The sequence below is a fragment of the Somniosus microcephalus genome, chromosome 12 (genome assembly GCF_052327205.1).
Source record: "Somniosus microcephalus isolate GS21.2 chromosome 12, FLI_Smic_1.0, whole genome shotgun sequence".
NCBI lineage: Eukaryota > Metazoa > Chordata > Chondrichthyes > Squaliformes > Somniosidae > Somniosus > Somniosus microcephalus.
Window position 1 is genome coordinate 285984 of NC_140998.1, and position 14385 is coordinate 300368.

General features: G+C 52.0%; 1 protein-coding gene across 1 annotated transcript; it reads left to right on the forward strand.

Annotated features, from left to right (window-relative positions):
- Positions 1-2347: 2347 nt before the first annotated feature.
- On the forward strand, positions 2348-13787 carry LOC147108970 (protein Aster-B-like). The gene is made up of 4 exons (XM_086004158.1): positions 2348-2713; positions 4218-4238; positions 6914-6998; positions 12963-13787. Exons 1-4 carry the CDS (start codon positions 2348-2350, stop codon positions 12968-12970), a joined length of 480 nt encoding a protein of 159 aa, XP_085860284.1. The 3' UTR covers positions 12971-13787.
- Positions 13788-14385: the final 598 nt, after the last annotated feature.

Below are 14385 nucleotides of genomic sequence, written 5' to 3' on the forward strand. Positions count from 1 at the left end.
GGGGGGAGAGAGGGAGAGGTTGTTGGGGGGAGAGAGGGAGAGGTTGATGGGGGGGGGGAGAGAGGGAGAGGTTGTTGGGGGGAGAGAGGGAGAGGTTGATGGGGGGGGAGAGAGGGAGAGGTTGATGGGTGGGGAGAGAGGGAGAGGTTGTTGGGGGGAGAGAGGGAGAGGTTGATGGGTGGGGAGAGAGGGAGGGGTTGATGGGGGGGAGAGAGGGAGAGGTTGTTGGGGGGAGAGAGGGAGAGGTTGATGGGTGGGGAGAGAGGGAGAGGTTGATGGGTGGGGAGAGAGGGAGAGGTTGATGGGGGGGAGAGGGAGAGGTTGATGTGGGGGGAGAGAGGGAGAGATTGATGAGGGGGAGAGAGGGAGAGGTTGATTGGAGGGGAGAGAGGGAGAGGTTGATTGGGGGGGAGAGAGGGAGAGGTTGATGGGGGGGGAGAGGGAGAGGTTGATGGGGGGGGAGAGGGAGAGGTTGATGGGGGGGGAGAGAGGGAGAGGTTGATGGGGGTGGGGAGAGGGAGAGGTTGATGGGCAGGGGGGGGAGAGAGGGAGAGGTTGATGGGGGCGGGAGAGAGGGAGAGGTTGATGGGGGCGGGGGGGAGAGGGAGAGGTAGATGGGCGGGGGGGTAGAGAGGGAGAGGTTGATGGGGTGGGGAGAGAGGGAGAGGTTGATGGGCGGGGGGGGAGAGAGGGAGAGGTTGATGGGGTGGGGAGAGAGGGAGAGGTTGATGGGCGGGGGGGAGAGAGGGAGAGGTTGATGTGGGGGGAGAGAGGGAGAGGTTGATGGGGGGGGAGAGAGGGGGATGCTGATGGGGGAGAGAGGGAGAGGTTGATGGGCGGGGGGGAGAGAGGGAGAGGTTGATGTGGGTGGGGAGAGTGGGAGAGGTTGATGGGGGTGGAAGAGAGGGAGAGGTTGATGGGGGGAGGGAGGGAGAGGGAGAGGTTGATGGGCGGGGAGGGGAGAGAGGGAGAGGTTGATGGGGAGGGGAGAGAGGGAGAGGTTGATGGGGTGGGGAGAGTGGGAGAGGTTGATGGGGGGGGGGAGAGGGAGAGGTTGATGGGGGTGGGGAGAGAGGGAGAGGTTGATGGGGAGGGGAGAGAGGGAGAGGTTGATGGGGGGGTGAGAGAGGGAGGAGGGAGAGGTTGATGGGGGCGGGGGGGAGAGAGGGAGAGGTTGATGGGGGTGGGGAGAGAGGGAGAGGTTGAAGGGGGTGGGGAGAGAGGGAAAGGTTGATGGGGGTGGGGAGAGAGGGAGAGGTTGATGGGGGGTGGGGGGGAGAGAGGGAGAGGTTGATGGGGGTGGGGAGAGAGGGAGGAGGGAGAGGTTGATGGGGGGGAGAGAGGGAGGAGGGAGAGGTTGATGGGGGTGGGGGGGAGAGAGGGAGAGGTTGGTGGGGGTGGGGGGGAGAGAGGGAGAGGTTGATGGGGGGGAGAGAGGGAAAGGTTGATGTGGGGTGGGGGGGGAGAGGGAGAGGTTGATGGGCGGGGAGGGGAGAGAGGGAGAGGTTGATGGGGGGGAGAGAGGGAGAGGTTGATGGGGGGAGAGAGGGAGGAGGGAGAGGTTGATGGGGGGAGAGAGGGAGGAGGGAGAGGTTGATGGGGGTGGGGGGGAGAGAGGGAGAGGTTGATGGGGGTGGGGGGGAGAGAGGGAGAGGTTGATGGGGGGGAGAGAGGGAGAGGTTGATGGGGGCGGGGGGGAGAGGGAGAGGTTGATGGGCGGGGAGGGGAGAGAGGGAGAGGTTGATGGGGGGGGAGAGAGGGAGGAGGGAGAGGTTGATGGGGGGGAGAGAGGGAGGAGGGAGAGTTTGATGGGGGTGGGGGGGAGAGAGGGAGAGGTTGATGGGGGGTGGGGGTGAGAGAGGGAGAGGTTGATGGGGGGAGAGAGGGAGAGGTTGATGGGGGGTGGGGGGGAGAGAGGGAGAGGTTGATGGGGGTGGAGAGAGGGAGAGGTTGATGGGGGTGGGGGGGAGAGAGGGAGAGGTTGATGGGGGTGGGGGGGAGAGAGGGAGAGGTTGATGGGGGGGAGAGAGGGAGAGGTTGATGGGGGTGGGGAGAGAGGGAGAGGTTGATGGGGGGGGAGAGAGGGAGAGGTTGATGGGGGGGCGGAGAGAGGGAGAGGTTGATGGGGGTGGGGGGGGAGAGAGGGAGAGGTTGATGGGGGTGGGGAGAGAGGGAGAGGTTGATGGGGGTGGGGAGAGAGGGAGAGGTTGATGGGGGGGGGAGAGAGGGAGAGGTTGATGGGGGGGGGAGAGAGGGAGAGGTTGATTGGGGGGAGAGAGGGAGAGGTTGATGGGGTGGGGGGGAGAGAGGGAGAGGTTGATGGGGGTGGGGAGAGAGGGAGAGGTTGATGGGGGTGGGGAGAGAGGGAGAGGTTGATGGCGGGGGGCTGGTGGAGAGGGAAGAATCTGCCGTTTGGGACAGGAGTGCAGAGAGTGCAGAGAGACTGAGGTTCTTGGATATTGGTGTGTTGCTCTGCCTCCTGCAATCCAGCTCCGTTAACTGTTCCCATTCTCTCCACAGCTGCACTGCCAGTAACTCCGCAAGGAGCACTCCTACCAGCTCGCCGGCGCTACGCAAGCGGCTGCCGCTCTGCCCGAAGGCCACGGACGGGGAAAGTGTGCTGGAGAAGGGTTCAGATAGCTCCTCAGAAAGGTTGTCCTGTGGCAACCAGTACAGCCACTCCACTCCCGGGCGCAACAGCAAGAACTCGCGGGTAAGAAGCCAGCGTATTTACCACCTACTCTCGGCACTGGGCAGGAAAGCTGTCTCAGACTCTGAATACATTGTCCTTTGCAGCAAATAATAGCTCCCTCAGAAGTCCAAAAGGAATACCAGCTATAGAAGGTGCTTGGCACATCTCTCGGCAGATTCTCTCAGCATCTCTTAAATTCTTGTTGATTAGTCAGGAGAAGATTCTCTTTGTCCTCTCTCGTTGTAATCTTTACCTAGCAGAGGTAGAAGGCACCTTAACAAGTACTAAGTATATCCAGGACACACAGTAAGAGGCTACTAGACTGATTCCTGGGATGAGAGGACTGTCCTATGAGGAGAGATTGAGTAGATTGGACCGATACTCTCTGGAGTTTAGAAGAATGAGAGGTGATCTCATTGAAACATATAAAATGATTATACGGCTTGACAGGGTAGATGCCGAGAGGCTGTTTCCCCTGGCTGGACAGTCTAGAAGTAGGGGTCATCGTCTCGGGATAAGAGGTCGGCTGTTTAGGACTGAGCTGAGAAATTTCTTGACTTTGGTGAATCTTTGGAATTCTCTGCCCCAGAGGGCTGTGGAGGCTGAGTCGTTGAGTATATTCAAGGCTGAGATCAAGAGATTGTTGGACTCTCGGGGAATCGAGGGATATGGGGATTGGGCGGCCAAGTGGAGTTGAGGTCGATGATCAGCCGTGATCTCATTGAATGGCGGAGCAGGCTCGAGGGGCCGTATGTCCAACTTGTGCTCATATTTCTTATGTAAATCAGATATTTTTTATTAATTCCCGGTGTTAGATCAAGGTAATTTCAGTGGACCACACTGATCTGAGGTCAACACACTAAAATTAAAGTTTGCGAGTCCGGTGGTAAGTTTTAAATAGTCGATTTATTGCATCACTTGATTTACACTGTTTGACTTCCTTTATCCAACTAACAAGGATGTTCAAAATGGCTGGCTTTATACCGCAGCAGATGTACCCGCCCCCTTTATTACCACCGGACTTGCAAACTTTAATTTTGGTGTGTTGACCTCAGATCAGTGTGGTCCACTGAAATTACCTTGATCTAACACCCGGGTTGCAGGTGTCGCTGGCAAGGCCGGCATTTATTGCCCATCCCTAATTGCCCCTTGAGAAGGTGGCGGTGTGCCGCCGCCTTGAACCGCTGCAGTCCGTGTGGTGAAGGTGCTCCCACAGTGCTGTTAGGGAGGGAGTTCCAGGATTTCGACCCAGCGACGATAAAGGATCGGCGATATATAGACAGGATGGTGTGTGACACATCTGCACCATTTCTCACATTGTGTTCAATAATGTTTGTGAGGAAGTTGTTCACTTTTTTTACCATTTACGTGCTTTTGACTCCAATCCTTTCCCCTCTCCTGCTATTTGATCTATAATCCCATCTTTTCCCCGCTCCTGCTATTTGCTCTGTAATCCAAACCTTTCCCCTCTTCCTTAAACACTTATCAATCACAGATTTATATTTTCTTTTCTTTTATCTTCCAGAAAATGCAGAGCTGGTACAACGTGAGTATAAAGTGCAATTCTTGATTTTTAATTCTGTGTTTTATGTCTGTGTTGCCTTGCGTTGGTTTGTGCTATTGTTAAATTACAGTTCGAGAACCATTGCTGTGGAATTGTGTGTCACGGTGGGATTAACTAATGCTGCTGCAAGACACGCCAGTATCTCTTTCTTGTCCTTTCTGGACATATGTTCTCATCAATGTGTCTCAAATTTGAGAGAATCCATCACGTCATCTGCATGGAATCTCGAGAACCGGGGAGCCCCTGAGCTGAGATTGTCCGATGGGTCAGAGGGTGAAATCTAAAGCTGGCACTGGCCAGAAGGAAGAACAGCAGAGCCCAAGTCAAGGAGGCCCTTGCCAAAGGAAATGGCAGAGCCTTCGAACTTTTGCCTAAAAAGAGCCATACTGAAATCTCTGGATCTCATTTCCCTTGGGATTCCTGGATACCAAATAAATAGGGGCAATTTTCTTGGTCTAGACTGGATACAATCCCAGGCCCGATAGGTGTGTGCTGGGCTCTACGCCCAGGCACCATTCCACTTTCCTTATATATATCTGATTAGAGAAGAGTAGATCCCAGCTAATCACTTATTGATGAGTAAATAAGTGCAGTACTGGTCGGAGGGGTAGTACTGAGGGAGCGCCGCACTGTCGGAGGGGCAGTACTGAGGGAGGACCGCACTGTCGGAGGGGCAGTACTGAGGGAGCGCCGCACTGTCGGAGGGGTAGTACTGAGGGAGCGCTGCACTGTCGGAGGGGCAGTACTGAGGGAGCACCGCACTGTCGGAGGGGCAGCACTGAGGGAGCACCGCACTGTCGGAGGGGCAGCACTGAGGGAGCGCTGCACTGTCGGAGGGGCAGTATTGAGGGAGCACCGCACTGTCGGAAGGGCAGTACTGAGGGAGCGCCGCACTGATGGAGGGGCAGCACTGAGGGAGTGCCGCACTGTCGGAGGGGCGGTACTGAGGGAGTGCCACACTGTCGGAGGGTCAGTACTGAGGGAGTGCCGCACTGTCGGAGGGGTAATACTGAGGGAGCACCGCACTGTCGGAGGGGCAGTACTGAGGGAGCGCTGCACTGTCGGAGAGGCAGTACTGAGGGAGCAGCGCACTGTCGGAGGGGCAGTACTGAGGGAGCACTGCACTGTCGGAGGGGCAGTACTGAGGGAGCGCTGCACTGTCGGAGGGGCAGCACTGAGGGAGTGCCGCACTGTCGGAGGGGCAGTACTGAGGGAGTGCCACACTGTTGGAGGGTCAGTACTGAGGGAGCGCCGCACTGTTGGAGGCTCAGTACTGAGGGAGTGCCACACTGTCGGAGGGGCAGTACTGAGGGAGAGCCGCACTGTTGGAGGGGCAGTACTGGGGGAGCGCCGCACTGTCGGAGGGGCAGAACTGAGGGAGCGCCGCACTGTCGGAGGGGCAGTACTGAGGGGGGGCAGTACTGAGGGAGTGCCGCACTGTCGGAGGGGCAGTACTGAGGGAGCGCAGTACTGAGGGAGCGCCGCACTGTCGGAGGGGCAATACTGAGGGAGCGCCGCACTGTCGGATGGGCAGTACTGAGGGAGTGCCGCACTGTTGGAGGGGCAGTACTGAGGGAGCGCCGCACTGTCGGAGGGGCAATACTGAGGGGGGGCAGTATTGAGGGAGCGCCGCACTGTCGGAGGGGCAGTACTGAGGGAGCGCAGCACTGAGGGAGCGCCGCACTGTCGGAGGGGCAGTACTGAGGGAGAGCCGCACTGTTGGAGGGGCAGTACTGGGGGAGCGCCGCACTGTCGGAGGGGCAGTACTGAGGGAGCGCCGCACTGTCGGAGGGGCAGTACTGAGGGGGGGCAGTACTGAGGGAGTGCCGCACTGTCGGAGGGGCAGTACTGAGGGAGCGCAGTACTGAGGGAGCGCCGCACTGTCGGAGGGGCAGTACTGAGGGAGTGCCGCACTGTCGGATGGGCAGTACTGAGGGAGTGCCGCACTGTTGGAGGGGCAGTACTGAGGGAGCGCCGCACTGTCGGAGGGGCAATACTGAGGGGGGGCAGTATTGAGGGAGCGCCGCACTGTCGGAGGGGCAGTACTGAGGGAGCGCAGCACTGAGGGAGCGCCGCACTGTCGGAGGGGCTGCACCGAGGGAGTGCTGCACTGTCGGAGTTGCAGTCTTTCGGATGAGACGTTAACACGAGGGCCCCGCCTGCCATTTCAGGTGGATGCAAAAGTTCCCGCAGCCACTATTTCGAAGAAGCACAGGATGTTGTCCAGTTGTCCTGGGGCCAATATTTATCCCTCAATCAACATCGCTAAAACAGAATATTGTTTGTGGGATCTTGTGCGCTAACTGGCCGATGGGCTGAGAGACGGTCACTGCAGTTAATGTGCTGTGATCGCGCTTCTCATGACTCCAGTTGCATGTTCATTTCTTTTAATTGCCATCCTGCTTAAATTAACGTCGCTCAGTCATGCTAAGTCTGAGGTTTGCTTTGATTTCTGTTACATATTCCATTAGTTTTCCAAAAAGGAGAAGGATTGAACTGTGTGTCTCCTTCATTTTGCAAGATGCATGGAAACCATTTTAGAGCCTGCATTTTCAGTGACTTGACAGCTGTGTACGTATTTGTAATAAGGTTGATTGGATAGGAAGAGCGGTGTTTGATCCAGATATTCCTCTGGAGAAATTGTATCTTTCTTCCAGGTGTTGAGCCCCACATACAAACAGCGGAACGAAGACTTTCACAAACTGTTCAAGAAGCTGCCCGATTCAGAGCGACTGATTGAGGGTGAGGCCGACTGTGGGTGTGAGGCGGGTGTTGGGCGGGGCCGGCGGTGGGCGAGGCAGAGTGTAGGTTCGAGTGACAGTAGGGTATTGATGAGAGTCACGTTTTGTTTGAGGGGGAAACAGTGAGCCTCAATGTTGACATCAGAAATACTTGTTCTGACTGTAGATTTTGACCCAGGGGTACAGGCTGGGGCTGACTGTAGATACTGACACAGGGGTACAGGCTGGGGCTGACTGGAGATACTGACCCAGGGGTACAGGCTGGAGCTGACTGTAGATACTGACCCAGGGGTACAGACTGGGGCTGACTGTAGATACTGACGCAGGGGTACAGGCTGGGGCTGACTGGAGATACTGACCCAGGGGTACAGGCTGGAGCTGACTGTAGATACTGACCCAGGGGTACAGACTGGGGCTGACTGTAGATACTGACGCAGGGGTACAGACTCGGGCTGACTGTAGATATTGACCCAGGGGTACAGACTGGGGCTGACTGTAGATACTGACCCAAGGGTACAGACTGGAGCTGACTGTAGATACTGACCCAGGGGTACAGACTGGGGCTGACTGTAGATATTGACCCAGGGGTACAGACTGGGGCTGACTGTAGATACTGACCCAGGGGTACAGGCTGGAGCTGACTGTAGATATTGACCCAGGGGTACAGGCTGGAGCTGACTGTAGATACTGACCCAGGGGTACAGGCTGGGGCTGACTGTAGATACTGACACAGGGGTACAGGCTGGGGCTGACTGTAGATACTGACCCAGGGGTACAGGCTGGAGCTGACTGTAGATACTGACCCAGGGGTACAGACTGGGGCTGACTGTAGATACTGACCCAGGGGTACAGGCTGGGGCTGACTGTAGATACTGACGCAGGGGTACAGACTGGGGCTGACTGCAGATACTGACCCAAGGGTACAGACTGGAGCTGACTGTAGATACTGACCCAGGGGTACAGGCTGGGGCTGACTGTAGATACTGACCCAGGGGTACAGACTGGGGCTGACTGTAGATACTGACCCAGGGGTACAGGCTGGGGCTGACTGTAGATACTGACGCAGGGGTACAGACTGGGGCTGACTGTAGATACTGACCCAGGGGTACAGGCTGGAGCTGACTGTAGATACTGACCCAGGGGTACAGGCTGGGGCTGACTGTAGATACTGACCCAGGGGTACAGACTGGGGCTGACTGTAGATATTGACCCAGGGGTACAGGCTGGAGCTGACTGTAGATACTGACCCAGGGGTACAGACTGGGGCTGACTGTAGATACTGACCCAGGGGTACAGACTGGGGCTGACTGTAGATACTGACCCAGGGGTACAGGCTGGGGCTGACTGTAGATACTGACCCAGGGGTACAGACTGGGGCTGACTGTAGATACTGACCCAGGGGTACAGGCTGGAGCTGACTGTAGATACTGACCCAGGGGTACAGGCTGGGGCTGACTGTAGATACTGACCCAGGGGTACAGACTGGGGCTGACTGTAGATACTGACCCAGGGGTACAGACTGGAGCTGACTGTAGATACTGACCCAGGGGTACAGACTCGGGCTGACTGTAGATACTGACCCAGGGGTACAGGCTGGAGCTGACTGTAGATACTGACCCAGGGGTACAGGCTGGGGCTGACTGTAGATACTGACCCAGGGGTACAGACTGGGGCTGACTGTAGATACTGACCCAGGGGTACAGACTGGGGCTGACTGTAGATACTGACCCAGGGGTACAGACTCGGGCTAGGTGATGTTTGCAGTGTGATATAACATGTATTAATTGTCTTTCATGAATGGGGAGTGATGTTACAATTGGTTGTTTTTTCCTGTGCGCGGTATTTAGTGTACTGATGGATGCGTCCGCATCAAATTCCGTTTTTTGTTGCTCCTTTTGACCTCTGTTGAGCCCAGCGCTGCTCGGGCCTCTCAGCGCTGCTCGGGATCCTTGGTGCTCACTCGTCCGACAGCTGCCTGTGGACGGAAGCTACTTTCACCTCTCCTGTGACTTGTGTCAGGTGTAAATCAAGGATCTGGTGAGAAAAGGAGCCGAATGATTCTGGTGCAACCCAAATTGAACAAAGGTCTTCGTTGCATTTGCTGCTACCTGCCCACAATTTATCAGACACTGAATTCACCCTGGCGTGATGGGATTTTAAATCTTGACTTTAAATGGCTGTTCACTCCTCCTCTATAACCATGTCCCAAATAACAGGACTCCCGTCCTCTATAACCATGTCCCTAGTAACAGGACTTCCGTCCTCTATAACCATGTCCCCAGTAACAGGACTCCCGTCCTCTATAACCATGTCCCCAGTAACAGGACTCCCGTCCTCTATAACCATGTCCCCAGTAACAGGACTCCCGTCCCCTATAACCATGTCCCCAGTAACAGGACTCCCGACCTCTATAACCATGTCCCCAGTAACAGAACATAAGAAATAGGAGCAGGAGTAGGCCAGTCGGCCCCTCGAGCCTGCTCCGCCATTCAATAAGATCATGGCTGATCTGATCCTAACCTCAAATCTACTTCCACTCTCCATCCCACCCGAACCCATGTGATCTCCCGGGAGAGGCGAAAAACCAGATAAAAAAAACCAGTGGCCAATTTGGGAGAAAAAATCTGGGAAATTCCTCTCCGACCCATCTAGGCGATCGAAACTCGTCCAGGAGATCACTCTGTCCCTGTATTTCCTGCAGTACTTACCTTCTGTAAAAGGTGATCTCCACCCAAGTCAGGAACAGGCCCAATTTACTCTTGAAGGACTAACACAGAATTAGAACACAAGAAGTAGGAGCAGAACCAGGCTACACGGCCCCTGGCCCGCTCCGCCACCCACAGGGCCATGACCATTCCGAACCTAGATTCATGTCCAATTTCCTGCCCGCTCCCCGTAACCCCTAATTCCCTTTACTTCTAGGAAACTGTCTATTTCTGTTTTAAATTTATTTAATGATGTAGCTTCCACAGCTTTCTGGGGCAGCAAATTCCACAGACCTACTACCCTGTGAGTGAAGATGTTTCTCCTCATCTCAGTTATGAAAGAGCAGCCCCTTATTCTAAGATTATGCCCCCAGTTCTAGTTTCACCCATCATTGGAAACATCCTCACCGCATCCACCCGATCAAGCCCCTTCACAATCTTATATGTTTCAATAAGATCGCCTCTCATTCTTCTGAACTCCAATGAGTAGAGTCCCAATCTACTCAACCTCTCCTCATATGTCCACCCCCTCATCCCCGGGATTAACCGAGTGAACCTTCTTTGTCCTGCCTCGAGAGCAAGTATGTCTTTTCTTAAGTATGGACACCAAAACTGTATGCAGTATTCCAGGTGCGGTCTCACCAATACCTTGTATAACTGCAGCAATACCTCCCTGTTTTTATATTCTATCCCCCTAGCAATAAAAGCCAACATTCCATTGGCCTTCTTGATCACCTGCTGCACCTGCATACTAACTTTTTGAGTTTCGTGCACCAGGACCCCCAGATCCCTTTGTACTGCAGTACTTTCCAGTTTCTTGCCATTAAGATAATAACTTGCTCGATGATTTTTCCTGCCAAAGTGCATAACCTCACACTTTCCAGTATTGTATTCCATCTGCCAAATCTCTGCCTACTTACTTAGCCTGTCTATGTCCCCTTGCAGGTTTTTTATGTCCTCCTCACTCACTACTTTCCCTCCCATCTTAGTATCATCTGCAAACTTTGATATGTTACACTCGGTCCCCTCCTCCAAATCGTTAATATAGATTGTAAAGAGTTGGGGACCCAGCACTGACCCCTGCGGAACACCACTAGTTACTGATTGCCAGTCTGAGAATGAACCATTTATCCCAACTCTCTGCCTTCTGTTAGATAGCCAATCCTCTATCCATGCCAGAATATTACCCCCAATCCCGTGATTTTTTATCTTAAGCAATAATCTTTTGTGTGGCACCTTATCAAATGCCTTTTGGAAGTCTAAATACACTACGTCCACTGGTTCCCCTTTATCCACCCTATATGTTACTTCCTCAAAGAACTCCAGCAAATTTGTCAAACATGACTTCCCCTTCATAAAACCATGCTGACTTTGTCTTATTAAATTATGATTATCCAAATGTCCTGTTACTGTCTCCTTAATAATGGACTCCAAAATTTTACCTGCCACAGATGTTAGGCTAACAGGTCTATAGTTTCCAGCCTTCTGTCTACTGCCTTTTTTAAATAAGGGTGTTACATTAGCAGTTTTCCAGTCTGCCGGGACCTTTGCCGAGTCCAGGGAGTTTTGGAAAATTATTACCAATGCATCCACAATCCCTACCGCCACTTCCCTCAAGACCCTAGGATGTAAGCCATCAGGTCCAGGTGATTTATCCGGCTTGAGTCCCATTATTTTACCGAGTACCACTTCCTTAGTGATTTTTATCGTGTTTAGCTCCTCCCCCCCTTTAGCCCCCTGTTTGTCCAGTGTTGGGATATTCTTAGTGTCTTCTACTGTAAAGAGTGATATAAAATATTCATTCAGTGTTTTTGCCATCTCCATATTTCCCACCATTAATTTCCCGGTCTCATCCTCTAAGGGACCAACATTTACTTTAGCCACCCTTTTTCTTTTTATATAACTATAAAAACTCTTACTATCTGTTTTTATATTTTTTGCTAATTTACTTTCATAATCTATCTTCCCTTTCTTAATCTTTTTGTCATTTTTTGCTCTCTTTTAAAGTTTTCCCAATCCTCTATCCTCCCACTAGATTTGGCTACCTTATATGCCCTTGTTTTTAGTCGAATACTATCCTTAATTTCTTTACTTAGCCACGGATGGCTGTCTTTTCTTTTACACCCTTTTCTTCTCAGTGGAATATATTTTTTTTGGAAGTTGTAAAATAACTCCTTAAATGTACACCACTGATCATGTATCGTCTTACCCTTTAATCTATTTTCCCAATCCACTCTACTCAATTCCGCTCTCATACCTTCATCGTCTCCTTTATTCAAGCTTAGCACGCTTGTTTGAGATCCAACCTTCTCACCCTCGAATTGAATATGGAATTCAACCATGTTATGTCCAAGGGGATCCTTTACTAGGACATTTTTAATTAATCCTGTCTCGTTACACAGGACCAGATCTAAGGTTGCTTGCCCCCTGGCCGGTTCAGTTACATACTGCTCAAGAAATCCATCCCTAATACACTCAATTAACTCATCCTCAAGGCAGCCCTGCCCAATTTGATTTGTCCAATTAATATGATAGTTAAAATCCCCCATAATTATAGATGTTCCCTTATTACAAGCCTCAACTATTTCCTGATTGATACTCCGTCCAACAGAGTTGCCACTGTTCGGAGGCCTATAGACTACGCCCACTAGTGTTTTTTTCCCCTTATTATTCCTTACCTCCACCCAAACTGTTTCATTATCCTGATCTTTTGACCCAATATCATTTCTCTGTATTACAGTGATTCCTTCCTTTTGGACTCCCCAGCCTTCGGGAACATCCTTCCTGCATCTAGTCTGTCCAGTCCTGTCAGAATTTTATAAGTTTCAATGAGATCCCCTCTCATTCTTCTAAACTCCAGCGAGTATAAGCCCAATCGACCTAATCTCTCCTCATATGTCATTCCTGCCATCCCAGGTATCAGCCTGGTGAATCTTCGCTGAACTCCCTCCATGGCAAGAACATCCTTCCTCAGATAAGGCGACCAAAACTGCACACAATACTCAAGATGTGGTCTCACCAAGGCCCTGTACAACTGCAGCAAGATATCCTTGTTCCTGTACTCGAACCTTCTTGCTATGAAGGCCAACATACCATTTGCCTTCTTAACCGTCTGCTGCACCTGTTACCTGGGGAGAAAGCTAGTTATCACCGGCAAGCTCCAAATAATGCAGATTGTCAACAGGTTAGATGAGTGTACCTTTGTCGTCAGTGTGTGTGAACTAACAGCTCCCTCCATTTCCGGTTATTTATTTGATTAGGCACATGATACTGATGCAGAGTCTCTTGTCGGGTTTCTCGAAGGCATCAAATGGATTCTTCGGGAAGTTGGGAGATTGTGAACCATTTGAGTGATAGCTGGGACTTGACGGAGAAGGAGACCATCAATGGGGAATGACGTTAGACCTAAGCAGCTCAGCTAGCCTGAATCTCCCACCTCTGTCAGGACAAACTGCTCATGACACTGCACTATATCTCAAGGAGGTGGATGGATACTGGCGAGATGATGTACTTCGCTGATGCACTGGTCATCAATCAGTCTTGTGCATCTATGTTGATTTTCCTTCTATGCTGGATTATGAAGTAGTATCGATAAGTATTTCTGGTGTGTTTTTAGCTGCCATTCTGAACTGTTCCCTTGAGCAGTATTTATTTGCAGGGTGGAGCCAATACAATGCATCAATACATGGGTGCCATGGAGTGGAGGGGAACAGGCTTGATTTTCCCCTCCCTTTGTTTCCCACTATGCAGTAAGGCTCTAGGAAAGAATCAGGCCACGGGTGGAGGCCGGACATCTCTACCTAAGGACACAATAAAATAGGGCAGAGCGTAATGACCTTGGTCCCAGGAGAATGCCTGCGTCCATAGCCCCGTCCGTGACCCAGTGACAACAGGGGACAAAATAGGAGAATCCATCAAATCACAAAAAACGTGCAGTGCATATTAATTGTGCTGTGGTGCTCTTCACCACCTCCCCCCCCCGCAGATTTTACACTGTCTTCAGAATCTACTCTTCCAGCTTATGAACATTTCTGTTTGAATTTATCCAGTGAAATGTCTTCATTAAAATGAACTGTGAAAGGAAACACCTCTTCAACCTTCTTTTCCAATTTTTTACGTTTGATACTTGTGTGATATTTGGGTTGTTTATTGACCAGTGTCTGAGAGAACAGAATTTGGATTTCCTTTTCTCCCTGTGCCAGGTCCTCTGACAAATTTCCCTTTCTCCTCTTTGCCCATCCTCTCTCCACCCTCTTTGTATCTAGCTTCCGACTCTGTGCCCAGCATGGTCTTGGCACTTTCAGCATCATGCCCGTGTCCCGTGATGACAAGTGAAAGTCTGCATTTGAAGTTTTGCATTCTTTGTTTATTCTGAAATATATGGTTGGAGCGGTTGAGTCTCTCATTGATGGTATCGATTGTGTTATTAATTCATGTTTATCTGAGAGGGAACACAAAAACAAGAAGAGCAGAAAAAGGATTAACTTAGAGGAGGGATCCCCTGGAAAGACTGTACCACTCTTTGGAGGAGACAAACATTCCTGCATTTAGGCACACAGCCTTATTTTCAGAGGCTGCATTCCATCAGCAGAGCTTTGTACACTGCCAACATGTGTCGGGAAACTAGTTGGATCTCGAGTGTAAGAAGCTCTCTGTATCTGATTTTCCTGGCAACATTTTGGG

Bases quoted from the DNA above. Each gene is read 5' to 3' on its own strand.
- LOC147108970 (XM_086004158.1), top strand. From the start codon at position 2,348: ATGGGGGTGGGGAGAGAGGGAGAGGTTGATGGCGGGGGGCTGGTGGAG. The intron at 2,714-4,217 runs GTAAGAAGCCAG...TTTATCTTCCAG, and splicing joins GCAACAGCAAGAACTCGCGG to AAAATGCAGAGCTGGTACAA. The intron at 4,239-6,913 runs GTGAGTATAAAG...TCTTTCTTCCAG, and splicing joins AAATGCAGAGCTGGTACAAC to GTGTTGAGCCCCACATACAA.